The 26,853-nt window shown below is 40.4% G+C and overlaps 1 protein-coding gene and 1 non-coding gene across 15 annotated transcripts in view; one reads left to right on the forward strand and one right to left on the reverse strand.

Moving 5' to 3' along the window:
- ZMAT1 (zinc finger matrin-type 1) overlaps positions 1 to 26,853 on the reverse strand; it is a 162,923-nt gene that overhangs the window by 30,918 nt on the left and 105,152 nt on the right. The window contains exon 1 of one of the 14 annotated variants that reach the window (XM_013990955.2): positions 5,002 to 5,421. The exons of 7 other annotated variants lie outside the window; for them this stretch is intronic. In XM_013990955.2, coding sequence (XP_013846409.1) covers positions 5,002 to 5,281 — 280 coding nt within the window. In that variant the 5' untranslated portion in view covers positions 5,282 to 5,421. Of the gene's footprint in view, positions 1 to 5,001; positions 5,422 to 26,853 lie in introns of those variants that run through there. 6 more of the 14 variants (XM_021079795.1, XM_013990957.2, XM_005657869.3 and 3 more) reach the window with 6 other exon arrangements.
- TRNAE-UUC lies at positions 8,467 to 8,538 on the forward strand. Its single transcript has one exon. It is a non-coding gene; the product is annotated as a tRNA-Glu (tRNA).

Here is a 26,853-nt window from a genome sequence, read left to right on the forward strand (position 1 = left end):
CCATCAGATTTTTTTTTTTTTTTTGTCTTTCTGCCATTTTTTGGGCCACTCCCGCGGCATATGGAGGTTCCCAGGCTAAGGGTCTAATCGGAGCTGTAGCCACCGGCCTACGCCAGAGCCACAGCAACTCAGGATCCGAGCCGCGTCTGCAGCCTACACCATAGCTCACGGCAACGCCGGATCCTTAACCCACTGAGCAAGGCCAGGGATCGAACCCGCAACCTCATGGTTCCTAGTCGGATTCGTTAACCACTGCGCCACAACGGGAACTCCGATCCATCAGATATTTATGGCAAGAACTAGCTATTGACTGTTCTAATGCTTTGCTGAAGCAGGAATTTCATAGTCCAACTGATCTTGATGCAAAACATATACAACATTGTAAAGAATGCCTTGCATATTATACTTTAATAGTGACAAGAATGTAGCAAATATCAGAAGTGTTGGCTGCAATACTATAAACATATACCTCATTCTTAGCCACAGATTTGAAATCAGAAGCTATTAAGAAATCTGAGAAATAATAATTTTGATTCTACAAGAAGCATATGTGCTATATTCTCCATGATTGTACCTTTAGAGATAATCTCCCTCAGACATTCTTGATGAAAAAGGACCTTAAAAAAACAGCTGGGGAGTTCCCATCGTGGCTCAGTGGTTAAAGAACCCAACTAGGATCTATGAGGACATGAGTTCGATCCCTGGCCTCGCTCAATGGGTTAAGGATCTGGCGTTGCCATGAGCTGTGGTGTAGGTAGCAGACACAGCTTGGATCTGGCACTGATGTGGCTGTGGCGTAGGCTGGTGGCTACAGCTCTGATTCGACCCCTAACCTGGGAACCTCCATTTACCATGGGTGTGGCCCTAAACAGACAAACAACAACAACAAAAAGGTTGATTTGATCTTTGCAACCTTTTAATACCATCATAATCATAGGAAACAATGAGAAGAGCTCAACACTAAGTTATAGAAGACTAGGGAACTGATGGTGTTAAACTTGCCAGGGAGTTTTAACTCTTTTCTTTTCCCCTAATGATCACACTTTTTAAAAGGCATTTTCAGATATATTAATTATGCCATAAATGCAGATCTGTACCTGTCAGCATTTTGAACACTCATAGCGATAATGCTATCGAGTATCTTTACTTACTCAGGTTGTAAGATTAGTACCTAACCTATGAGTTTGGCAGGTTTTGGCTATTTACACAGATTATCATAATCAAAAAAATAATGAAGGCCTTCCCGTGGCATATTAACAATTACAAAATGCAATGGAATTAACAAAAAATTTGGAAGTAGTTGTTAATTTTTACTCCATATTTACTTCGTCTTTATTTAAACTGAGTCCTTGACCTTCATAATCATAAGCACTCTGTGGCTAGATACCTTGGGAGTCGTGCCTGTGAAATTAGAAACTGAATTCAAGTTCCGTGTAAATCCATTAATTTACCTCATCCCATGACAGCTACTTTGCATCAGAAAGCCAACATGTTAGTAAATGTGAATGGATCTGTAGTACTGGTTTCAGGTGGAAAAGAGTCAAAGTTCATATTCTAAAGTATATATGTGATGAATATAGTAGATGTTTATGAATACAGATGCTTAGTCAATTTTCACATATTGACACCTAATAAAGACAGAGGGTTAGAAACTAAAACGGTCATTAACCTCTCTCCAGACATCCCCACCTTGCTGAATGTAGAGAATTAAAAATTAATTCTAACAGTTGGCTACTTCCAACACTGGATGTATAACATGTTTTAGTGTGCCTATGTATTTGAGACACCATGGGCAAAGTACAGATTTATAATAAACAAAGGAATAGTCTTGATAGTTTAGGAGTTTGACTAGATAACACTTAAAACTGCATTTTCCACAATTATTTTATTTATTTAGTTTATAATTTTACTATCAAGCATTACTACTGAGTCCTATAATATAGCCGTTTCTAGTTCATCTGTATATTCTGGGCACTGAGCCAGCTGCCTAGCACACACACAAACACATACACACAGGTGTTCAATAAATGATTCTTGAATAAATGAAGGAAAGGCTATTAACTAGATTTTCTTATGTTGGACTTGGAGTTTTACAAAGGAAAGTATTGTTAGGCAATTGCTATCCAAATAGATCATTAACTAAATAAAATGCCAGGATGCCTTCCAATCTAAAATAGAATCTACTTAATTTTTTTCTTAAAAGGCAGAAGGAAATAAATGAGTTTTGTTTACTTTTGATTTTTACTATGATCACCTCACAGCATCAATACTGGGTGAAAATTCAGTTTTGGGCCATTAAACAATTTTGAAAGACTTCACTGAATGAAATATGAAGGGTCCTACAAAATCTCATGACTCTCCTTACCATGAATTTGGGGCAGGTAGGTGTCTTTTCATATGTGTATTCACTTGGCATTTCTTTTTATTTGTTGATTTATTTTTAAGTTGACTGCCCAATTTCTCATTTGTAACCTTTGAAAGCTTCTAATCTTCCCTGCTTGGCAATTTCTAATCTCCACTGACATTGGCTCATTACCAACCCCAAGACAGATGAAATCCTCAGGAGTGTTGACTACAGTTAAAAATGGATTGGCAAATACTTTATCAAACAACTTTTAATGGTCCCATCTGGAGTGGATTTGTAATAATCGGGAAACTTGACAATTCTTGGCTACCTTTTAGAGCCATCTCCTAACTAGGACTTAAGGAAAAGATATTGCCACATCACCAATAAACATTTTTCTCTTCTCTCCTTTATCCATTATCATAACTGGTAACCATTTATGGCCTTTATAAATACCTAAACAAAAATAGTTTGAGACAGCAGTGTTTTGGACAGTGTACTATATAAAATATTTATCATTTGTTAAGTGAAAAGTTAAGGGTTTTGGTTTGAACTGTACAGTTAATGAAGGATATTTACCCAAAATGAAATGGTAGGAGATAGTTTTTAGGTAGTAATTATATCTGGTGTTTAATATCCTATTAAGTTCTCTCAACACTAACAACACAGATTTCATTACTCACTGAATGTCAGGTTGTAACTCTTCATCAAGGTTTCTATGGTTTATGAATCACTGTTCTAGTGCACAGCCATGGAAATGCCATCGAAAGAATATCAACCCAGAACTGCAAAATCATGGTTCATACTTTCAGATCTGAAATCAACCTTAGAGTTTGGCAAGTCCAATACCTCTTTTCAGAAATGTCAAAACTCAAACCCAGGAGGCTTGGGATCTGTTCAGGGTCAGAAAAAAACTAGCCAGTAAACTAACAACAGAACCTAGGTTCACTGCACCAGATTCCTATTCTAGGGCTCTCCTCATTTTTACCAGTTAGCAGTAGTACAGACAGGGTATTTCTCCTACTTTCTGAATTTATATCTCTTAAAGTTATTAATACCTGCATATATTCAAAGATACTGCAAACAAGCCAGTCACAGAGCCAGGCCAAAAGCCATTTTTCCATGAGATGCTGGTCCTAAACCTTACTATAAAAAGGCCATGAAACATGACTGAATTGTGATCTTGACCACCTATTAAACTGTTCTCTCCTTCGTGCTGGTTATAGACATAAAGTTTGGTATAAAAACAAAAAATCCAGGAGATTTCATATTTTCACCTCAGAACAACTGTACAAATCCAGGCTGACTGAAGACACTAAATAAGAATTTTTCAAAGGTTGCCTTCAGTAAGAGAGTTAATAAATAAACATCATCATATTACAGTGTATTTCTAATTTCCACATTTAGTGTCATTTATGTAATGTACCTATGACAAATATTGTACGGGATTTTTTTGTTGCTTTGACATTCCTCCAAAATGAAAAGTGTCACGGGGTATGGGATACGTTATTTAACAATGTGAAAAGAAAATTATTTTTATGGGATAATTTTACTAGGGTGTCCTCTTAAGAAAAAACAACTTAGATTATTCAACTCTATTTTGGCGTCCATGATCTTTCACTGTGGAGGCAAATCAGCAGCATAAGGTAACACAGAATATACTGGAAATTATGAAATTTACAATGGCAAAATGCTTTACTGACATCTTCTGTGGTGGACTTGGTCTCAACCATCTAAGAAGTAGTTCCCAAACTGCTTGAAAATACATTTCAATGGCAAATTTTACAGTTTGCAATTAGTAGGCTGTTTACAAGTGTGAACTAAATAACACTTCTGCTGAAATAGTCAAGAAGTATCTTTTTATGTTAGGAGTAATATGTGTTGGTAGGTACAACAGCACTTATTAAAACAAAAACCACCTTAAAGATGGGCCCCAAAACCTTGCTTTACAAGGTCACACTCTTAAATAGCCAAAGAAAATTCTGAAATCTGTGCTTCTGTCACTCTCTTCCTCTCCTCTTTCCTCAGTAAACCCCCTCCACCAGACCCTAAGATCCTAAAATCCAACCAATCCTACCTTAAAGCTCAAGTATACAGTCTAACCTCCCCAAACGTCTAATCTCATCTCTCCTTAAATATTCTACTGCGAGTTTCTATGCTGCTGGATGCTTAATTTCTCCAAAGGGATTTTCCTCCCTCTCATTTATCTGGCCTTTTTTCTCTCCTCTCTGTCCTCTCTCCCTCAGTCCCCCTTCCCTTTCCCTAACCTTCTAGTGCCACCTTGCCTCTTGTCTTTCACCAAATCACACCTCTGCTTCCTACAGCTTACTTAGGCGTCCTGACTGGGAGAAAATGATGTGGTATTTTTTTTCCCCTTCGCACTCCTGCCTTGTGAATACCTGCAGTTCTTTTTCCTGGGGGGGGGCGGCAATCCTTTTCGGGGGAGGAGGAGGTGGGGAAGCCCCTCTCTGCTTCGACCTATCTGGCACACTTGGGGCTAGAACAGCGAGGCGGGGCGGGGCGAGCTTGGCCTTTACTGCGCCACAGCGGGTGGGGGGTGGGGCGGTGGCGAACCGCGCCCAGTCCTATCCCGGACGGGCTGAAGAGAGGCAGCGAAGGAGATGGGGCCGCCCCCACACCCCGGGACGGGAACTCACCTTCTCTGAGGAAAGGGCGGGTGTCTACTTTAAAACTACTGCCCCCCCTCCCCGCCGCCGCCATAGTGGAGCCGCCAAAGCTGCCGCCGCCGTCACCACAGCCACCGGCAGGCGGGCAGGCAGAGGTGGAGGTGGCGGAGGAGGCAGGCACAATCGCTGCCGCCGCCACCGCCGCCGCCGCGCAGGCGGTGTAGGAGAAGGAGGAGGCGGCAGAGACGGTAGCTTCCTGAGGGGAAGACTCCGCCGCCAGCGGTGTGACTGTGCTCGGCGCCGCCGCCATCGCAGCGAGGCGCGGACAATTGCACTTGCGCCTCGCTCCCGTTAAGCTCCTTTGATCCCGCCTCCCGCTTAGCCCCGCCCCCTCGCCCCTCTTTTCCTTGCTTTGGCTCCAGCCTCGGTTTCGCTCCTCGTCTCCACCAATAGGAACGCTTCAGACGCGCGGGCCGCCCCTCCCTCTCCCCCGCGGCTTGGCGTCACCCGCCTCCCTTTGGAAGGGAAGCGAAGGTGGCCAAGGGCAAAGGACAAAAAGCGCGGGATGTAAAGGCACGTGGGGAGTTTCCGTCGTGGCTCTACAGAAATGTTTGAGAACATGAGAACCATGACAACGCAGGTTCGATCCCTGGGCTGGCACAGTGGATGAACGATCCGCAGTTACCCTGAGCTATGGTGTTGGTCACAGACTGGACTGGGATCCAGCGCTGCTGTGTCTGTGGTTTAGGGCAGCGGCTGCAGCCGCGCCGATTGGACCCCTAGCCTGGGACCCTCCATATGTTGCAGGTGCGGCCCTAAAAAGACAAAAAAAAAAAAAAAAAAAAGAAAGAAAAAAAAAAAGCACATGGGCCTCACACAATGAGGCCTTTTCCCTTGAAGGAGCCAATTTAGGGGGAAACCAATTGATTCCATCTCCAAAATACCTCTGAAATATGCCTTCTCCTGTCTTTCTAATAGCCCTCAATAAAGTGAATAGAAATAAGCAGATGTAGTTTCATCGCGGGCCCTAAAGGACTGCTTATCTATGCATTTACCCATCTAAATCACAATAAAAACCTGGGAATCCCATATCCAAGCAAAAAATGAGAATATTACTGATAATTTGAATCTCCTCACCATCTTTTCCCCAACTTCCAAGAAACCAATATCTTGATTTATATTATTTCCATACTCTTTTTACATATATTCTTAGCATGTTGCCTAAACAATGTTGTTTAGCTTTTATTGCTTTCAAATTTCACAAAAATTTACATATTTTTCTAGGTAGCATTTGAGGGCTTGTTTCTTTCACTAAAACTTTTTTCTAAGATTCATCCATGTAGCTATAGCTAACTTACTGTCAATGCCTTACAACATCCATTCATATCGCTGTTCATGGGTTTGTGACGTGTGCATCTGTGCAAAAGTTTGCCTTGGGCATGCTCTCCTTTCCAGTCCCACCTTCCTTGCTGGATTTCAAGTCCTTGGCAGAACTATGACATATGTCCCGCTGGTCTCCTTTCCTCTGATCTCAATCCCTCCAACCTATTTCCACATTGCTGCCATTTATTACTGACTCCTCTTGGCTTGTTGGACAGTCAAAGACACAGCTTTGTGCTATTAGTTTTCCCCCTTACTTTCTTATCCCATCCCCTTCCACCGCCCCCACCTCCCAACACTGTTTTTACTTTGTTATTCAGCAGTATTAAATCTTCTCACAGATTCCTGTAAAAACTTTTATCTTATGATGTAATGCTATTGTATATATTGTTCCTTCTTCCTGAAAAGGCCCTTTCCCCACATTAGGCACCTGCCTACTGAATTCCTACACATCCCTTAAACCCTAAATAATACATCACTTCTTCCAGGTAACATGTTCTATCCTGCTTCAGTTTAATTCCACCCTCCTCTGTTACAGCAATATCTTGTGCATATTTTTATTGTGTGTCTCTACTCCAGAGACTAGGACCATTTTGAGACAAAAGACAGCTTTATTTCTGACTTCTCATGGTCCAACACAATAAAGTCCTACAGAAAAGGTAAAAAACCAGTGGGCCCTTAGGTCCCTAAGTCTTTCTGTTTGGCCGACAAATGTGTTTTAACTGTAAAACTTGAGAGGAATATTTCATGAAAAATTTTTTAAAAGTCTCAAAAACATTTGAAAATTTGGCAGTATTGGTTGTGTATTCCTGACTGGCAACAATTAGCTGGATATTAATAGCAAATTCAGAGACTTGGAGTGCTGGGCTGTTAAGGACATATCTTTATGTAATTTTTACAGTTCAGTAATTTACCTAAGATTACCTGAGTCACTGGGTGGTTTCTCTAATGTTCTGTCCTGTCCTTGTCTAAGTTACTACAACATTTACTTATCAAAGAAATTACTGGATAGATGATGTACAAGAAATTCTCCACTGAAATAGCCAGCAGGAAAAGTAAGTATAAAAAGGAGTGTAATTTTATTCCTTCCAATATGGGAGGGGAAAGTCCCTCTAAAGCACTGTTTCTCAAAATAAAAATCAGTCCATTGTATAAGGACGCTTCAATCAGAATCTCTGGGGAGTGTACATCACTCTGAATTCAGTCAGCAAAAGAGAAACTGCGCTAGGTACTTCAAACAGAAACAATTTAATATAGGGAATCCAAATTTTAAAAAAAGCAGAAAGTTTAGAGGAATAAAACTCAAAGACTTTTCCGGATACTCACAGCCAGCACTGGATAGCCTTTCTACCCTCTTCTGTGTTCTCTCCTGTATTGCAGAAACTGGAAGCCTATGAATTATATTTCCTAGATGTTTTGGCCTGCAAGATTCTCAATATGGGTTAGGTCTCACCAATGATAAACATTTTAAAATAGAATGGAGATAAAAGCCATTCTTTAATGGACTTCAACAGATATGAAACATGAGTTTTTTGTGGTAGCCTTAACATTCTTATGAAAGGCTTATACTCAAAGGTTTTGGAGGATCTGTAAGATTAGCAGTGGTTTTCTGGAGCCCACTGACCTCTGTGTGACAGTTACAATTTCCTGCCTTTGGACTATAGCTGTCAACAAATGTTTATTAAATCATAGAGTTACTTCTTCCTTCTTAGGTTCTATGGAAAATTCTGTGTCTCCTGTTCAAACAGTAAAAATAGAGGAGAGGACAATGCATGAAATAAAGAAAGTAGTTAATTTTCTCCCCATTCCCCAACTCCATTTGGTGACATGCCATAGCACAAAAATGCCACTGAATCTGAGTCATACACTATGACAATAAGTGCCTACTTTTCTGTCTTCTTCTTATATTTATCATTGTTCTCTATGATAGTCATGCTATTAAGTGGATGCCAAAGTAATTTCTTTCACAAGAGAGAGGAGGTGGAATATGGCAGAGAGTAACAATTGATAAAAGCATACTGTGGGCTAGACTCTTCCCATAATTTCGCAGCTGGCTCAAAAGAATGATGTTACGTTGGGCTCATCAGCCCTATTTAAAGAATGTACTCAGGGAGTTCTCTGGTGGTCTAATGGTTAGGACTCAGTACTTTCACTGCTGTAGCCTGGGTTCAATCCCCGGTCTGAGAACTGACATCCCACATCCCCACTGCACACTGTGGCCCAAAAAAAAGGAAAAAGAAAAAAATAATAATGCACTCAGCCTCACAGATATAACTAACTTTTCTATGGTTTGCAATTTAGTGGTTAGAATGGTCTGTTTTTTAAGATTTAAATAAATTCATTTCATTTTTAACTATCTGCTGCCATTTAAAAATTATTTCATTGGAGTTCCCATCGTGGTGCAGCAGAAACAAATCCGAGTGGGAATCAAGAGGTTGCAGGTTTGATCCCTGGCCTCACTCAGTGGGTTAAGAATCTGGCATTGCTGTGAGCTGTGGCATAGGTCACAGACATAGCTCGGATCCTGTGTTACTCTGGCTGTGGTATAGGCCAGTAGCTGTAGCTCCAATTCAACCCCTAGCCTGGGAACCTCCGTATGACACGGGTGCGGCCCTAAAAAAAAAAGCAAAAATACATAAATAAATAAAAATAAAAATTATTTTATCGAGGTATAGTTGATTTACAATGTTGTGTTAATTTCTCAGAGTTCCTGTCATGGCTCAGTGGAAACAAATCTGACTAGTATCCATGAGGACACAGGTTTGATCCCTGGCCTCACTTGATAGGTTAAGGATCTGGAGTTGCCATGAGCTGTGATGTAGGTTGTAGACGCAGCTTGGGTCTGGCGTTGCTGTGGCTGTGGTGTAGGTCATCAGCTACAGCTCTGAATCAACCTCTAGCCTAGGAATCTCCATATGCCTCGGGTGTGGCCCTAAAAAGACAAAAAGACAAAAAAAATTTCTGCTGTCCAGTAAAGTGATTCAGTTATACATATACACATATCTATTCTTTTGCAGATTCTTCTTCCATATAGATTATCACAGAATATTGAGTAGCATTCCCTGAAATGGTCTGTTTATGTCACTGGACCGCAGGGAAGAGGACAGTATTGGCTGAAATGAGTTTTAACTACCAACTCTTCAAATCACAGAAAGAAGGTGGAGGTGCGGTGTCGCAAGACTTGTTTCTTTGAAAACTCCATCTTGTCCTTCTTTACCTTATCCCATCTTCTTGTCTTACTTTATCCCATCTTCCTGTTTGGAAAAACAGTCACAGTGCTGGTAAATGACATAAGCTTAAGAACAAAGACCTAAAGGCATAAGTGATTTAAGCTTAAGAACTGTTATGTGCCTAGAGGTCAGAGTAAGAGCTTAACCTTTTACCACCTAAGTGGCTTTTTAAATAGTAAAAGAACTTATACAATAGTAAACAAACCCTGTATCATCCACCCATAGCCACTCCTCACTTGATCTCTTCTAAAGAGCACAATAAAAGCAGTGTGGTTTCTTGATGCAGGGCTCTTGGTCCCTGAGACCTTGAGTCCCCCGGTTCCCACCTTTACTTAAGATAAATGTCTCTGTGTCTTGTTTGTTTGTTTGTTTGTTTTTGTCTTTTTGTCTTTTTGCTATTTCTTTGGGCCGCTCCCGCGGCATATGGAGGTTCCCAGGCTAGGGGTCGAATCGGAGCTGTAGCTACCGGCCTACGCCAGAGCTACAGCAACTCGGGATCCGAGCCGTGTCTGCAACCTACACCACAGCTCACTGGCAACGCCGGATCGTTAACCCACTGAACAAGGGCAGGGACCGAACCCTCAACCTCATGGTTCCTAGTTGGATTCGTTAACCACTGCGCCACGACGGGAACTCCCTGTGTCTTGTTCTATGTTAACTTTTTTTCCTTAAGTTCCACAGCACCTGTTCTTCAGCCCCATCCTGCTGAGCTGGTCTCGGCAGTGCGGGTATGTGGAAGTGGGTCTAAGGTGGAGGTCAGAGGTGACAAAAAGAAATAAAGGAGTACATCTTTGAATATCTGAGACATCAATAAAAAAACAACAAAAGCATGCCAATGTTTCTTTCACTATTTCTACAGTCAAACATAATATGCTTTGATTGGAATAATATGTGGAATTAAAAAAGTCATTATTGCCAAACACAATACCCTTAAAGAAATCAGAAAATGGAAGAAATAATTAGAATATAATTTAGTGGCATATGGCCAGTGTAACTGACATAAAAATGAATCTAAGTAGAACAGTGATGTTCAAATGTATCAATAAATCAAAGCTGATTAACAGTGCCAATCAAACATTCAAAGTTATTCAACAACAGTAAAATTAAAGAAAAGCAGACACACTGATATATACAAATGAAAGACATAAATAAAATACCATGTATAATGTGACTGTTTTAAACAAAAAAAATATGAACATACAGACATAACATTTATATTATGTACAAACACACATAAAAATGTATTTGGTGAATATATACAAAAATACAAACAGAATTCTGTATTTCTCCATTGTTGAAGCAGTAATAGTTATATAGATAAAATTATGTCATCATAAGATGTATCTCATTGGTAATTGATGCTACAGAAATATATATTTATTAACATGAAAAGTTGTCAAACATCTATAGTTAAATAAAAGGAAGTTATCTGTGTAAGCCTAATGTCTTGGTCTCACAGGATACACTCTCATATATTCTCATTCTTATTCTCTGCTCCCCACCCCCACCATGCGTGCACACACACACACACACACACACACACACACAGAAACCTTTCTTGTCATCCTAGAGAGGGTCTGAAGGGAACATTCTACCATGTGATTTAGCATCCAGATCTCTGCAGAATCACTTCTAATGCTCCCTATGCTACATAAACATCTAGAAAATTCCATATAGTTCTCACTGTTTTAGAACTATAGGGAAGTGTTTTCTTGAACCTAAGTTTATCTTCTATGATTGGTTAAGTGAAGAGCAGTTTAGGTATTGGTCACTAAAACTCTCAAAGGAGTTTGGAGTCATGGAACGACTTCAGCATCCCATCTCCACTTGTTTCACGTGCTTTTCCTGACTTCTAATTCTTACATTTCATAGTATCCATCCTCATTACATCACCATGCAGCTCCTGCTTTAAGAGATATCAACTGCGAGAGAGAGGACAAGATGGCGGAGGAGGAATAGGGGGACACGCTCGCCCTCTCCCACAAACACAACAAAAAAAGCACATCTACAGAATAAATGACTCGCACAGAAGAGCAGCCAATCGCTGGCAGAGGAACCTAAACTCCAATAACGGCAAGAAGTTCGTGACATTACTGGGCAGAACGGGAGAAAAGAGGAGAGTGAGAGAAGGTGAATCCGAGTGGGACGGGCGCTCCCGAAAGGGAACTGCGGAGGAGAAAGGGAACCTGCACCCTGGAAAGTCACCTACACGGGGGAAAGATCAAACGAACCAGAGGAATCTCCAGATGCAGAGAAGAGTGTAGCAGTAAGTTGGAGTACGGAAAAGCCGATCAAGAACCGAACGGACCATCTGAACTATGGGCACAGTCTCCAAAAATTGAGACGCCTGGGTGGGGGCTGGGCACCGAGACCTCGGCTCCAGAGGTTAGTCCCCAGGAAAGGAACGGGGGACGCCTGGGTGGGGGCTGGGCACCGAGATCTCGGCTCCAGAGGTTAGACCCTGAGAACGGTCTGGGGGGGCGGGGCGGAGCGGAAACTGCTTGGGAGGTCTAGAAACCATTTGACGGGGCAGAGACTGCCTGGGAGACTAGAAAACAAAGCTGTCGCAGAGGAAGGGAGCAATACTCTAGGAGCGGGGAAGTGGAAAGCTGCATCAGAGGGAACCTGGGAGAAGAGCCTGGTCTGTGCCTGTGCTGGGGAGGGGAGAGAAGAAGGGGTGGGTCCCCATAGAATACCCCCCACGCCACAGCAAGCTTACAGGCCCTCTAGCTAGCTGAAAGCTGTGCTTCCCAGTGCATCCCCTCCCCCCACCCCGCCACTCCCGACGCTCTTGCCGAACCTGGGGCTGCCTGCCATCCGGGAGGGCTGGCCTCAACAATTGCCTGAAGCCTACCACCACAGGGGCTGTCCCCGCATAGGCCTGCTTGCCCTTTGGAGGAGCTACACTTCCGCAGAGCTGCACCAAACACCACCAGCCCCCGAGAAAAGGCCTGCAGCCCAGAAAAGCTAGAACAAGCCTAGCCAGGCAGTGAATAGATCTGCCTAATTCTCGGACGGTTTTTCTGAGTCGGGCTACCCCGGGGAGGAGCCTCTTCGGTTTCCAACGGCCCTGCTACCTGCCCAAGCCCCCAGGGGGTGCCCTAGTGGATCAGCTGCATAGGACTGCCAGCTCCAGGCAGGACCCCCTGCAGCCCAGAAAAGCTGCAACAAGCTTGGCCAGACTGTGAAAAGATCCGCCTACATTCTCAGGCCGTCCTTCTGAGTTGGGCTGCCCTAGGGAAGAGCCTCTTAGGTTCACAGTGACCCAGATAGCTGCTCCAGCTCCCAGGGGGTGCTGCACTCCTGAGGAACAGCTGCCCAACACTGCCAACCCCCTGCAAGAACCCCACAGCCAAAAACACCAGAGCAAGCTCTGCATGACCAAGTGAAATCTGCTACCATCGTGGTGTGGACCTCCCAGTCCTGTCTGCCCTCAGGAAGTCCTCCTTTGCTTCAAAGAACCACTGTTAGCCCCATCAACACTCCAGAAAAGCCACACTGCCTCAGAAAAGATTGACCAACAACGCCGGCCCTCAGGAAATATTCCACGGCAGTGACAAGGCAAACACTGCCCGATAACGGAGAGTACAACTCCCTCGGGAGAAAGAAAACATCAAGCAAGATGAAGAAGCTGAGAAACCACCCCCAGTCAAACCAACAGGAGAACTCACCTAAAACAGTCAGCAATGAAACAGATCTCTGCAGTCTGACAGACCTGGAGTTCAAAAGAGAAATAGTGAAAATACTGAAGGAATGAAGAGAAGATATGAACAGTAATGCAGATACCCTCAGAAAGGAACTAGAAAATATAAGGAGGAGCCAAGAAAAACTAGAACATTCATTTGCAGAGATGCAAACTGAACTAGGGGCAGTAAAAACCAGAATGAACAATGCAGAAGAACAAATCAGTGATATGGAAGATAGAATAATGGAAATCACTCAATCCGGTCAACAGACAGAAAACCGAATCAAAAAACTGGAAAGCAATATAAGAGACCTATGGGATAATATAAAGCGGGCCAACCTACGCATAATAGGAATTCCAGAAGGAGTAGAAAAAGATAAGGGGATGGAAAATATATTTGAAGAAATCATCAATGGAAACTTCCCAAGTCTAAAGGATACTGGGTTCAAGATACAGGAAGCACAGAGGGCCCCAAACAAACTGAACCCAAATAGACCCACACCAAGACATATCATAATAAAAACAGCAAAAGTTAGTGATAAAGAGAGGATCCTAAAGGCAGCAAGAGAAAAACAGAATGTTACCTACAAGGGAACCCCCATAAGAATATCAGCTGATTTCTCTACAGAAACACTACAGGCCAGGAGGGAATGGCAAGAGATATTTAAAGTGCTCAAAGGAAAAAATATGCAACCTAGAATACTCTACCCAGCAAGAATATCATTTAAAATAGAAGGGGAAATAAAAATTTTTCCCAACAAACAAAAACTTAAAGAATACAGCAACACAAAACCCAGGTTAAAGGAAATAGTGAAAGGGCTTCTCTAAACCAAAAAGAAAGGAAGGAAAGGGAAGAAAAAAGACAAGAAAAAAAAAAAGAAGAAGAGGAAGAACTAGGACTGAGGAAACCGCAATCAGAGAGCAGTCACACAAATAAGCCAGCATACAGATTTAATCATGAACATGCTTCAAACAAAATAAAATTAAAAAGAAAAAAATAAAAAAGAGTCATCAAAACCATAAAATGTGGGCAAGGGATGTTAGGAAGTAAATAACCCTTTTTGTTTGTTTGTATGTTTCTCTTCTTAATTTTAATATAGTAATAAAGTGTTTGAACTTACAGGACCATCAGGCTAAAACACACAATTATGGGAAGGGGTTAGCATACTTAAAAAACAGGGCAACCACAAGCCAAAACCAAATATTGCATTTGCAAAAAATGAAAAAAAATACACTCAAGGAGATAATAACAGGAGACCATCCAACCAAAAATAAATAAATAAATAAAATAAGAAAGGAAGAATGGAGAACCATAGAATCAACTGGAACGCGAGGTTCAAATGGCAATAAATAATCATCTATCCATTATCACCTTAAATGTCAATGGACTGAATGCCCCAATCCAAAGACACAGAGTGGCTGAGTAGATTAAAAGGCAATTAAAAACTACCTTGAAACAAATGATAATGAAGACACAACCTCTCAAACACTATGGGATGCTGCGAAAGCAGTGCTCAGAGGGAAATTTATACCAATACAGGCCTTTCTCAAAAAAGAAGGAAGATCCCAAATTAACAACTTAACCCTCCACCTAAATGAATTAGAAAAAGAAGAACAAAAAAGTCCTAAAGTCAGCAGAAGGAAGGAAATTATAAAGATCAAAGAAGAAATCAATAAAATAGAGACTCAAAAAACAATAGAGAAAATTAATAAAACCAAGAGCTGGTTCTTTGAAAAGGTGAACAAAATTGACAAACCCCTGGCCAGACTCACTAAAAAGAGGAGAGAAAGAACCCAAATAACCAAAATTATAAATGAAAAAGGAGAAATCACAACGGATACAGCAGAAATACGAAAAACCACAAGAGAATACTATGAACAACTATATGGCAACAAGTTTGACAATCTGGAAGAAATGGACAATTTTCTAGAATCTTACAGCCTGCCAAAACTGAATCAAGCAGAAACAGACCAACTGAACAGACTGATCACTAGAAATGAAATTGAAGAGGTCATAAAATCACTCCCTACAAATAAAAGTCCAGGACCAGATGGCTTCACAGGTGAATTCTATCAAACATATAAAGAGGAATTGGTGCCCATCCTCCTTAAACTCTTTCAAAAGGTTGAAGAAGAAGGAATACTCCCAAAGACATTCTATGAGGCCACCATCACCCTCATTCCAAAACCAGGCAGAGATACCACCAAAAAAGAAAACTATCGCCCAATATCATTGATGAATATAGATGCAAAAATTCTCAACAAAATCTTAGCCAACCGAATCCAACAACATACCAAAAAAATTATATACCATGACCAGGTTGGGTTTATCCCAGGTTCATCAGGATGGTTCAACATACGCAAATCAATCAGCATCATACACCACATTAACAAAAAAAAAAGTCAAAAATCATATGATCATCTCAATAGACGCAGAAAAAGCATTTGACAAAGTCCAACATCCATTCATGATCAAGACCCTCGCAAAGTGGGTATAGAGGGAACATTCCTGAATATAATCAAAGCCATTTATGAGAAACCCACAGCAAATATAATCCTCAATGGGGAAAAACTGAAAGCCTTCTCACTCAAATCTGGAACAAGACAGGGATACCCACTCTCACCACTGCTCTTCAACATAGTTTTGGAAGTCCTAGCCACAGCAATTAGACAAACAAAAGAAATAAAAGGCATCCATATAGGAAGAGAAGAGATCAAACTGTCACTGTATGCAGATGACATGATACTATACATAGAAAACCCTAAGGACTCAACCCCAAAACTCCTTGAACTGATTAATCAATTCAGCAAAGTAGCAAGATATGATATTAACATTCAGAAGTCAGTTGCATTTCTGTATACCAGCAATGAAACATTAGAAAAGGAATACAAAAATACGATACCTTTTAAAATTGCACCTCACAAAATCAAATACCTCGGAATACACCTGACCAAAGAGGTAAAGGACCTATATGCCGAGAACTATAAAACTTTAATCAAAGAAATCAAAGAAGATGTAAAGAAATGGAAAGATATTCCATGTTCCTGGATTGGGAAAATCAATATTGTAAAAATGGCCATACTACCCAAAGCAATCTACAGAGTCAATGCAATCCCTATCAAATTACCCATGACATTTTTCACAGAACTAGAACAAACAATCCAAACATTTCTATGGAACCACAAAAGACCCAGAATCGCCAAAGCAATCCTGAGAAACAAAAACCAAAGAGGAGGCATAACTCTCCCAGACTTCAAGAAATACTACAAAGCCACAGTCATCAAAACAGTGTGGTACTGGTATCAAAACAGACAGAGAGACCAATGGAACAGAATAGAGAACCCAGAAATAAACCCTGACACCTATGGTCCATTAATCTTTGACAAGGGAGGCAAGAACATAAAATGGGAAAATGAAAGTCTATTCAGCAAGCATTGCTGGGAAACCTGGACAGCTGCATGCAAAGCAATGAAACTAGAACACACCCTCACACCATGCACAAAAATAAACTCAAAATGGCTGAAAGACTTAAATATACGACAGGACACCATCAAACTCCTAGAAGAAAACATAGGCAAAACACTCTCTGACATCAACATCATGAATATTTTCTCAGGTCAGTCTCCCAAAGCAATAGAAACTAGAGCAAAAATAAACCCATGGGACCTCATCAAACTGAAAAGCTTTTGCACAGCAAAGGAAACCCAAAAGAAAACAAAGAGACAACTTACAGAATGGGAGAACATAGTTTCAAATGATGCAACCGACAAGGGCTTAATCTCTAGAACATACAAACAACTTATACAACCTAACAGCAAAAAAGCCAATCAATGAATGGAAAAATGGGCAAAAGACCTGAATAGACATTTCTCCAAAGAAGATATACAGATGGCCAACAAGCACATGAAAAAATGCTCAACATCGCTGGTTATAAGAGAAATGCAAATCAAAACTACCATGAGATATCACCTCACAGCAGTCAGAATGGCCATCATTAATAAATCCACAAATAACAAATGCTGGAGGGGCTGTGGACAAAAGGGAACCCTCCTGAACTGTTGGTGGGAATGTAAACTCGTACAGCCACTATGGAGAACAGTTTGGAGATACCTTAGAAATCTATACATAGAATTTCCATATGACCCCGCAGTCCCACTCTTGGGCATCTATCCGGACAAAACTCTACTTAAAAGAGACACATGCACCCGCATGTTCATTGCAGCACTATTCACAATAGCCAGGACATGGAAACAACCCAAATGTCCATCAACAGATGATTGGATTCGGAAGAGGTGGTATATATACACAATGGAATACTACTCAGCCATAAAAAAGAATGACATAATGCCATTTGCAGCAACATGGATGGAGCTAGAGAATCTCATACTGAGTGAAATGAGCCAGAAAGACAAAGACAAATACCATATGATATCACTTATAACTGGAATCTAATATCCAGCACAAATGAACATCTCCTCAGAAAAGAAAATCTTGGACTTGGAGAAGAGACTTGTGGCTGCCTGATGGGAGGGGGAGGGAGTGGGAGGGATCGGGAGCTTGGGCTTATCAGACACAACTTAGAATAGATTTACAAGGAGATCCTGCTGAATATCATTGAGAACTATGTCTAGATACTCATGTTGCAACAGAAGAAAGGGTGGGGGAAAAATGTAATTGTAATGTATACATGTAAGGATAACCTGATCCCCTTGCTGTACAGTGGGAAAATTAAAGAAAAAATGGTTTATTTTAGAACACATAAAAAAAAAAGAGATATCAACTGCCTTCTTAGGTCCTATCTAGAGTTCTTTCCTTCAGCTGGAAACTGCTCTCAGCATTAAAATGACAATCAAAATGAAGTTTAATAAAAGTAACTGCATAAATAATAGTGTGATCTAGAAAAAAATTTTTAATTTAGAACTAATGTTACTACCCAGGCAATAGTTATTTTCGGGATGTAAAAAAATGTCAGAATAAATGTCACTGTAGCCATTTTTTGTTCTTATAAAGGGTATACTTCATGTGGGCATTTAAAAAATATTTAGCACTATTATAGAGCAATTTTATGCTACAGGAAGTGTCTCAGAATTTAGCTTGATGTCTGGTGTGTGTGTGTGTGTGTTTGTGTGTGTGTGTGTGTGTGTGTGTGTGTTCTGAATAGACCAGACCCATGTCTTTGAACTTCTCTTCAACAAAGACACTCACCACAAGTCTTTTCTCCAGGAAATATTTTCTTTTAAAATAACTCCATTCTGTAAGTGTTTGGGTAAGGGTCTGAATATTTTTACAGGGTCTTGTAAAACTACTCAAAAGCACCACAGGACATTTACTTCAGTATAATGAGTTGGCATTTATTGGATGCTAAACATAATGACAGAGGATGTGACCTACCTCAGGTCCACAAGACTGATGGGTCTGACTATGTGATACATACCTGCTGACTCTCACTTTAGCACTCAACCCAACAGACCTACTCCACTGAGTAGTTTGTCTTGTCAGCCTCCAGGGACAACATAGATGTGAGGTTCCCAGAAGGGAGGAACTTGCAAATCTATAGCAAGTTTATATAATAAGAGTTCACCAGGCCTTTACCCAAAGGGACTTATGGCCTTTTACTTAGATAACTATACATTGGAAACAATTACCCAGGCACATTTAGGCTCTTGGACATGGAGTTCTAGTTGACATTAATGCCTGAAGACCTAAAGCATATTCACGGCTCTCTGACAGGGAGCATATAAATTAAGCCCAGTTCTGACTCACTGTGGTTCAATAAGTCCATGAAACAATCTGCTTGTCATCTCCATGATCCACAAATATATAATTAGAATGGGTATAAATAGCAGGTGGCAGAGCCTCCATGTTCCTTAGTCTGTGAAGAAAAAGCTATCATTCTGGGGAATCCAAGTGGAAGCCTCTGAAACTGCTACTAATCTGGCCAAGACATTAAATAAAAAACACACAGAAGCCTGTGGGGGAGTAGCCGAAATGTGTTCCACCCTTAAAGACTTAAAGGATGCAGGGGTAATAATGCCCATCATTTCCCCATTTAATTTATCATTCTAAATCACTAAAAAGTCCAAAGGGTTTATGGAGGAAGAGAGTAAGCTATCACAAACTCAAGCATTAGCCCCAATTGCAACTGTCGTATTGGTTGTAGTATCTTTGCTGGAATAGCTTAACATGGCTTTAAGTACATAGTATGTGGCCACTAATCTAACAAATGAACTCTTTCCCATTCCTACCAGGAAGAATATTCAGGCGCAGTTCACATTCACATGATCTGGAGAACTGAATTAATGTATGGCTTTGTCCCAGAGATACATCAATAATCCAATTCTGTTGTAACATAGTTTGAAGAGATGAGGAACATGTGGACATTCTGCACAACATTGCTTTGATCCACTATATGGATGGAATCATGTTAACTGGTTCAGATGAGGTACATTTGAGTCCTTAGTAAAACATATATGTTCCAGAGAGAGGGAGATAAAACCATCACAGATTCACATCAGCGTAGTTTTTAGTGGTGTAGTAGTCTTATGTATGCAGGGACAAACTTATGAACACAGAGGGTGCATTATAGCATTTTTACCCATTTGCCACCAAGTAGGATAGGTGAGATACCTGATAGACCTCTTCAGATTGTGGAGGCAGCATATTCCAACCTGGAAATGCTGTTCTGACTTCTTTACCAAGTAGTATACAAGAATACCAACTTTGAGTGGGGCTTAAAGTAAGACAAGGCTCTGCAGCAGGTCCAAGATGGGGTGTATGCCATAGGACGCAACAGTTCCTATAGTATTAAAGGTAGGTACATGGAGAGGGACTAGATGGCATGTAATTTATGGCAAGTCTCAACAGGTGATTTACAACATAATCACTGATGTCCTGGAGCAAGGCCATGCCATCTGAAGAATTAGATACCATTCAAAAAAGACCCTCTGGCACTTTTCTGGGCCTTGACAGAGACTGAGAACCTGAACCATTAACACCAAGTGACTATATAGCTAGAATTTCCCATCATGACCCGAATACTGTAAGACTCACAAAATCATAAACTTGAGTGGGTCCAGCAAGGATTAATTGTAAATTGAAAGTGCTATGGCTGGGATTGGGTATGGGCAGGTCTCCAAAGCACAACTAATACTGGAGTAGCTGTCCCAGGCTCCCAAGTTATTAGAACTGTTGTATCAGAGCCTAAGGCCTCAACTCACACTTGTGGCCATAGGAGAGTCCTTACGTTCAGATTGATGGAGAAAGAAACTGATTCATGGATGGGTTGTCCCAGTATGCAGGTAAAAGCTGAAAATGGAATTCTGCTGCACTAAGCTTCACACAGAGGTAGCCCTGAAAGACATACCTTTTAAGGGTAAAGTTTCCCAGTGTACAGCACTATGGGGAGAGCACCAAGTCATTCATCTTGGTTCAGAGAGAACTGGCTCAAGGTAAGAATATTGTGAACTTAGAGGCAGTGGGAAATGACTTGTCAATTTGGTCAGGGTCATGGAAGGAGAAAGATAGAATATCCAGTACAAGGGTGTCTGGAGAGGAGGCATGTGGATGGACTAATGGGAATAGGCAAAAGTGAACATCTTTGTATTACATATGAACACTCACTAAAGAACATCTACCATAGAAGAGGTATTAAACAATCAAGTAGACAGAATAACCTAGCCAGCTGACCTTACCCAGTTTCTGTTAGAAGCCTACTACAGTGCTAACAAAATGGTTACTTGAAAGGAGTATCACCAGAATTAGTTAATTATATTTTAATTAATGAAAATGATGTGGGTCCAGAGGTATGTGTCTCTTAAATCCATTTCTCTGCTTAGTAGTCCAGTATTATGTTCTGTTCCTCCGTACCATCTTTTCCTTTTGAAGATCAATGGGATGTTTTCTCTTATATCATACCATACAGTAAAATCAGGGATTGGGAGAAGACTTGAAAGAAAAGAAAATGATACAATTATTCTTTTCCTCTTTACCAACTCCATTAGGTAATTCATCCTGTAACCACTGAGTGCTGAGAAAAATGTGAACTGGGACTTGAAAGCATAATGTCTGACTCCAAAGCTTAAGATCTTAACTACTGACTGCACTAGGTGTTCTCTCTCTATCTGTCTCCATCTCTCTCGCTCTGTGTCGCTCTGTCTCTCTCCTTCTACACACACACAAACACACACCTTCCTTGAAAAAAGAGACACCACTTAGCAAAGAACAAAGCCAGTGGGGAATAAAACCAGCATTTTGGCTGCTGGAGAGGCCCACTGGAGTGAATTCAAGAGACCTCTTTGGATGCTGGTACCAGATATAACCCTTAACGACCTTGCACAAATCCCTTCACCTCTCTTTTTTTCTTCACCTATCAGCCTGAATTTCACTTGTCATGCTTCTCAAATATCCAGGGTTGTGCAGGAGAAGAATGTGAGAATTCATTGAATTATTTTTATTAAATGCCCTCTGGTTCATGATATTGAAGCAAAGTGGCACCAAGAAGCTGATTGGGACCAATTACTACCAAGACCAGATACCTTAAATTCAGTAGTTCCCGGTAGGGGGTTCCACTTTATGAGAAAGTTGTGAAAGTGCTTTAAAGCAACCTTATTAACATTACTGGTTATCATTTTGTCACAAAATTTAAATCCAGTATAGCATTGTATCCAGTGAGAGTTCCCCCAATTCCCCATCAAACAACACATATCCATTGCTTTAACAGCCACCAACTTTCCTCTTAGATTATATATGGTGTCTCCCTTCAACTGGAGGCCCTTTTTCTATACTCAAGTAGAAACAAAATAGTGACGTGCATTTCTGTCCTTCTTCACCAACGCTAGAATTTAAAATGCAAACCAAGATTGTTCTTATAAATAGGCCTCCACTCCTATGATACCACACATCTGTGCAATAAAGTTGTTATCGATCCCAAGACAACCAGTGTAGAACCTGCACAAGAGCACCAGGATCACAAAAGCACAGCCGACACACTCAACTTTTTTCTCCAACTGTTTTTGCCAACACAAAATCAAACCATATTTTCCATTTCCAGAACTTGTATGACTTATAGAATGCAATGTCTCTCCATAGCCCTTTCTCTATTAATATAACACTGTATTAGACATTTAAGTATACAGTATAGATGACTTATGGAGCCATTTTTCATATTTTTATTGATCTTACCGGAGGAGTTCTTTTTAACGATAGCTCCAAGCTAAAGGCAATATAATTGAATATAATGTCATAAAGACCTGGGTTATAATATCACTTTTTTCATACAGCAACTACGTTAGCCAAAACCTCATTTAGTGAATAGAGATGGTAATACTCCAAATCATTGATATGATGTAGGCAATAACTGGGGTAATTTATGTCAAGGAGCAAGTATAGTGCCTGACACACTGCAGAGTTCCCCGGGTTTCCCCGGGTATAAGGACCATGTAAACTTTCTTCAAGCCTTGCAAACACCAGCAGGCACTTATTTAAAGATCAGTAACAACAACAAAAATGATTTTAAAATAGAACTCCTTGTTGGTATTTACTGTGAAAAGTCAGTAGGATAAAAAGTAACAAAAGGAACCATGATGATTTTAAATCATGTCCACAAATTCTTTGGCAGTCCCACCAAGAGGTAGGATTTATCTCGAACCTAGGCATGCTTATGACCTACTTTTAATTATTAGAATATGGCAGAAGTGACAGTCACAGTTTCTGGGGTCCAAGCCTTAAGAAACTATAGCTTCTGTTTCCTTTTTTCCTTTTTTAAAAATTTTTCTTTTCTTTTCTTTTTCTTTTTTCTTTTTCTTTTTGGCTTTTTAGGGCCGCACTTGAAGCATATGGAGGTTTCCAGGCTAAGGGTCAAATCGGAGCTACAGCTGCCGGCCTATGCCAGAGCCACATCAACGCAGGATCCGAGCCTTGTCTGTTACCTTCACTACAGCTCACAGCAACGCCAGATCCTTAACCCACTGAGCGAGGCCAGGGATCAAACCCACAACCTCGTGGTTCCTAGTCAGATTCTTTTCTGCTGCGCCATGGTGGGAACTCCTGTTTCCTTTCTTTTGGGTCACTTGCACTTGAAACTTAGTTACCATGCTGTAAGAAAGCTCAGGCCAATGCAGATGTCACATACAGATGTTCTGGTTAGCAATTTCTGCTCAAGTCCGAGCCCACAGCTAGTATCCACTAGACGACTTTAGATGACACCATCCTTAGCCATCAAGTCAACCTGAACTTCTGAGTTTTTAGATACTGAGCCCTTAGATATTGTGAAACAAGAAAGGCTGTCCTTGCTCTGCCCAGTCTAAATTACAGATCCATGGAGTTGGTGAGCAAAAGAAATATTTAATGTCACTAAATTCTATGATGGTATGTTACACAGCAATAGATAACTGGAACAGTAAGTATTAAAGCGACCTCTTTATGTGAGGGAGAAAGCAGAGTAAGGCTAGTTTCTGAATGTGTCCAATGTGACAAACCTTCTTAGGTTTTCTCCTCCTAGAGATCATGTAAGGAAGGTTCCACTGCTCCCATTTTGAAGATGGGCAGTTCTTGAGTTATAGGAGTAAGTTACATTTCCTGGGTCAGACAGACAGACAGATAGATGGACACACACACACACACACACACACACACACACACACACACACGTGGAGACTATACATCCAAATATTGCTATTGGTTATGTTATAGCAATAATATTGCTATAATATAGTATTGGTAATGTTATAGCAATTGGTTATGTTATAGCAATGTTATAATGCTATATTATAACATTATAGCATTATAACATTGTTATATTATAGCATTATAACATTGCTATAATATAATATTGGTAATTGGTTAACATTACCTTGTTATGTGGCAGGATGAGAGGCAACAACATAAAATTTTCCTCTTATACAGGTATATTTTTAATGCTTGTGGTTTGGCCTCAAATATATTAATTTGATCATCAGGAAAAGAAACTGATGTACATTTTAAAAATGTAAGATAAATGGGGGTTTAAAATGAAAAATGATTTTGTGTAAATGTATTTCTTCTACATTCAAAAATGTTAAATATATATCATTGACAGAAAAAAATGAGGTTATAAGCACCTTTATCTGCCTTTTTGTTCAATCACATATCATAGTATATTTATACTGTTTATATACAGTATACATTTTTAAATTGCATAATACACTATACTCTGTATTCTCTTAGTATATCTCTAGTGGGATATATATATCCCACTGTCTCATACAAACACATGCATGCAGTGACACCTACCTTTCTTGTCAGCTGAGAGAGGAGCTAATGGATACTTTTTGTCATGTGATTTAGTGTTCAAGTGCTCTGCCTGACTTCCTGTACCACATAAAACCTCTTCATGCCCCCTCAACCCTCTGTTACCTGTTATATGACATCCAAGCTATAATATTGTATTGCGTGTCTTCACCAGATGGCACTGAACTGTGACTAAACACAATATCTACTGCAAACTATTTTTAAAAATTATAATTGGTTTACAATAATGTGCTATATGGTGGTTTATTTTAAATATATATTTTAAATACAGATTGTGAAAAAGTATAGGAAAAAAATAATAGCCATATTCACTGATTTTTTGACTTTTGCTATAAGCAAATTCATCCATTAATTTAACACATACTTACTCAATATCTATTATGTTCTAGGAGTTGTATTGTTGGAGAAATACAGGTGAATTTGGAGAAAGAAAGGTGAATAAGAGACCATAGTTCCTGACTTCAGGGAAATTATAGTCTGATGGCATAGGCAAACAAATAATCAGGCTTATAATATGTGTAGAGAATGCCATGAGAATATGGGATTAAAGAAGAGATCCCTGATCATAATTAGTGGAATACAGGGGGTTCAGTGAGGCTTCATAAACTAAAAAAACAAAAAAAAAAAACAGACAAAAAAACACCAACTGGTGTTTAATGATAAAAAGAGGGGAAGAGGAGTTCCCGTTTTGGCTCAGCAATAACAAACCCGACTATTATCCATGAGGATTTGGGTTTGATCCCTGGCCTCATTCAGTAGGTTAAGGATCCAGCATTCTTGTGAGCTGTGGTGTAGTCACAGACGTGGATCAGATCCCTTGTTGCTGTGGCTGTGGTATGGTACAACAACTACAGCTCCGATTCAACCCCTAACCTGAGAACTTCCATGTGCCATAAGTGCAGCCCTAAAAAGAGGAGGGGGAGGGGGGAGGGGAGGGGGAGGAGGGGAAGGGGAGGTGGGGAGGAGGAGAAGAAGAAGAAGAAGAAGAAAGAAGGAAAGAAAGAAAGAAAAGAAAAGAAAAAAAGAGTAGAACAGTTTGAGGGTTTTTTTTTTTGTTTTTTGTTTTATTGCCATGCCTGTGGCATGCAGAAGTTTCCAGGCCAGGGATCGAACTTACAGCAGTGACTGGAGCTGCTGCAGTGACAATACTGGATTCTTAACTGCTAGGCCACCAGGGAATTCATTGAGGGTATTTTAGACATCATATTTCAAAATTCAAAAGAGATGAGCATGTGTGATGGCAGGGAGACATGGAAAAATATGGTTCATTCAAAGATCAGTGGGTGATTGGATTTAGCAAAACTATAGGGAATACATAGAGAAAAAGCTAAAGAAGGGAATGTTGGGAGTCAAGTTATGAAGATACTTAGGTGGTAGGTCAAGCGGTCTGGATTTTATTCTTTGGTCAGTTATGAATTGGCAAGATAAAGGACATGAAGACAGGAGATTGCTGATAGAGAAAATAGAGTGTCAACTACTTGAGGTCTCTATGAGATCACACACTAATTTCAGTAGAAAGAAAGTGAAGATAGGTGAAAAGGTATGAGGTAGGAATTAGAAAGAAGCATTAGGAGTTCCTGTCATGGCTCAGCAGTTAACAAACCCAACTAGTATCCATGAGGACGCAGGTTCAATCCCTGGCCTTGCTCAGTGGGTTAGGGATCCGGCATTGCCTTGAGCTGCAGTGTATGTTGTAGATGCATCTTTGATCTGGCATTGCTATAGCTGTGGCATAAGCTGGCAACTGCAGCTCCGATTCAACCCCTAGCCTGGGAAACTCCATATGTCTCAGGTGCAGCCCTAAAAAGACAAAAAGAAAAAAGAAAAAAGAAAGAAGCACTAAAGTTTAAAATGTCAGAAGTGTAGAGTTATGAATTGTGACTGTGTCCAGGATATGGCCATGAAGAGGTATTCCCAGCATGGAAGAAATAAGACAAATAGAATTGAGTAAATCAAAAAAATCTGTGAAGTTAGGGAGTTTGTTGATTTGTGTAAATGTATATTGAAGGCAGTGAAGATGAGAAGGATAGGTAAGGACATGAATATGAGAGAAATGACCAGGAGACTGGTAGACAGTAATGATCATGAAGGGTAGCTGATTATATATAATCAGACGACATGAGAAGAAGTTTTTATATGGGGGTATAAAAACAATGATTTGGAAATGGCAGCTGGGTCAAGGGGACATCTCTAGGGTTGTGGTATGGGGACTTGAAAGCAAAATCAATTTTCCCATAAAAGCTGCAAGAAAAGGAAATGTCCTTAAGTGAGAGCCAAGTGTCAGTTGCAAGTATTCTGCA

This window comes from Sus scrofa, chromosome X (assembly GCF_000003025.6).
Source record: "Sus scrofa isolate TJ Tabasco breed Duroc chromosome X, Sscrofa11.1, whole genome shotgun sequence".
Classification (NCBI taxonomy): domain Eukaryota; kingdom Metazoa; phylum Chordata; class Mammalia; order Artiodactyla; family Suidae; genus Sus; species Sus scrofa.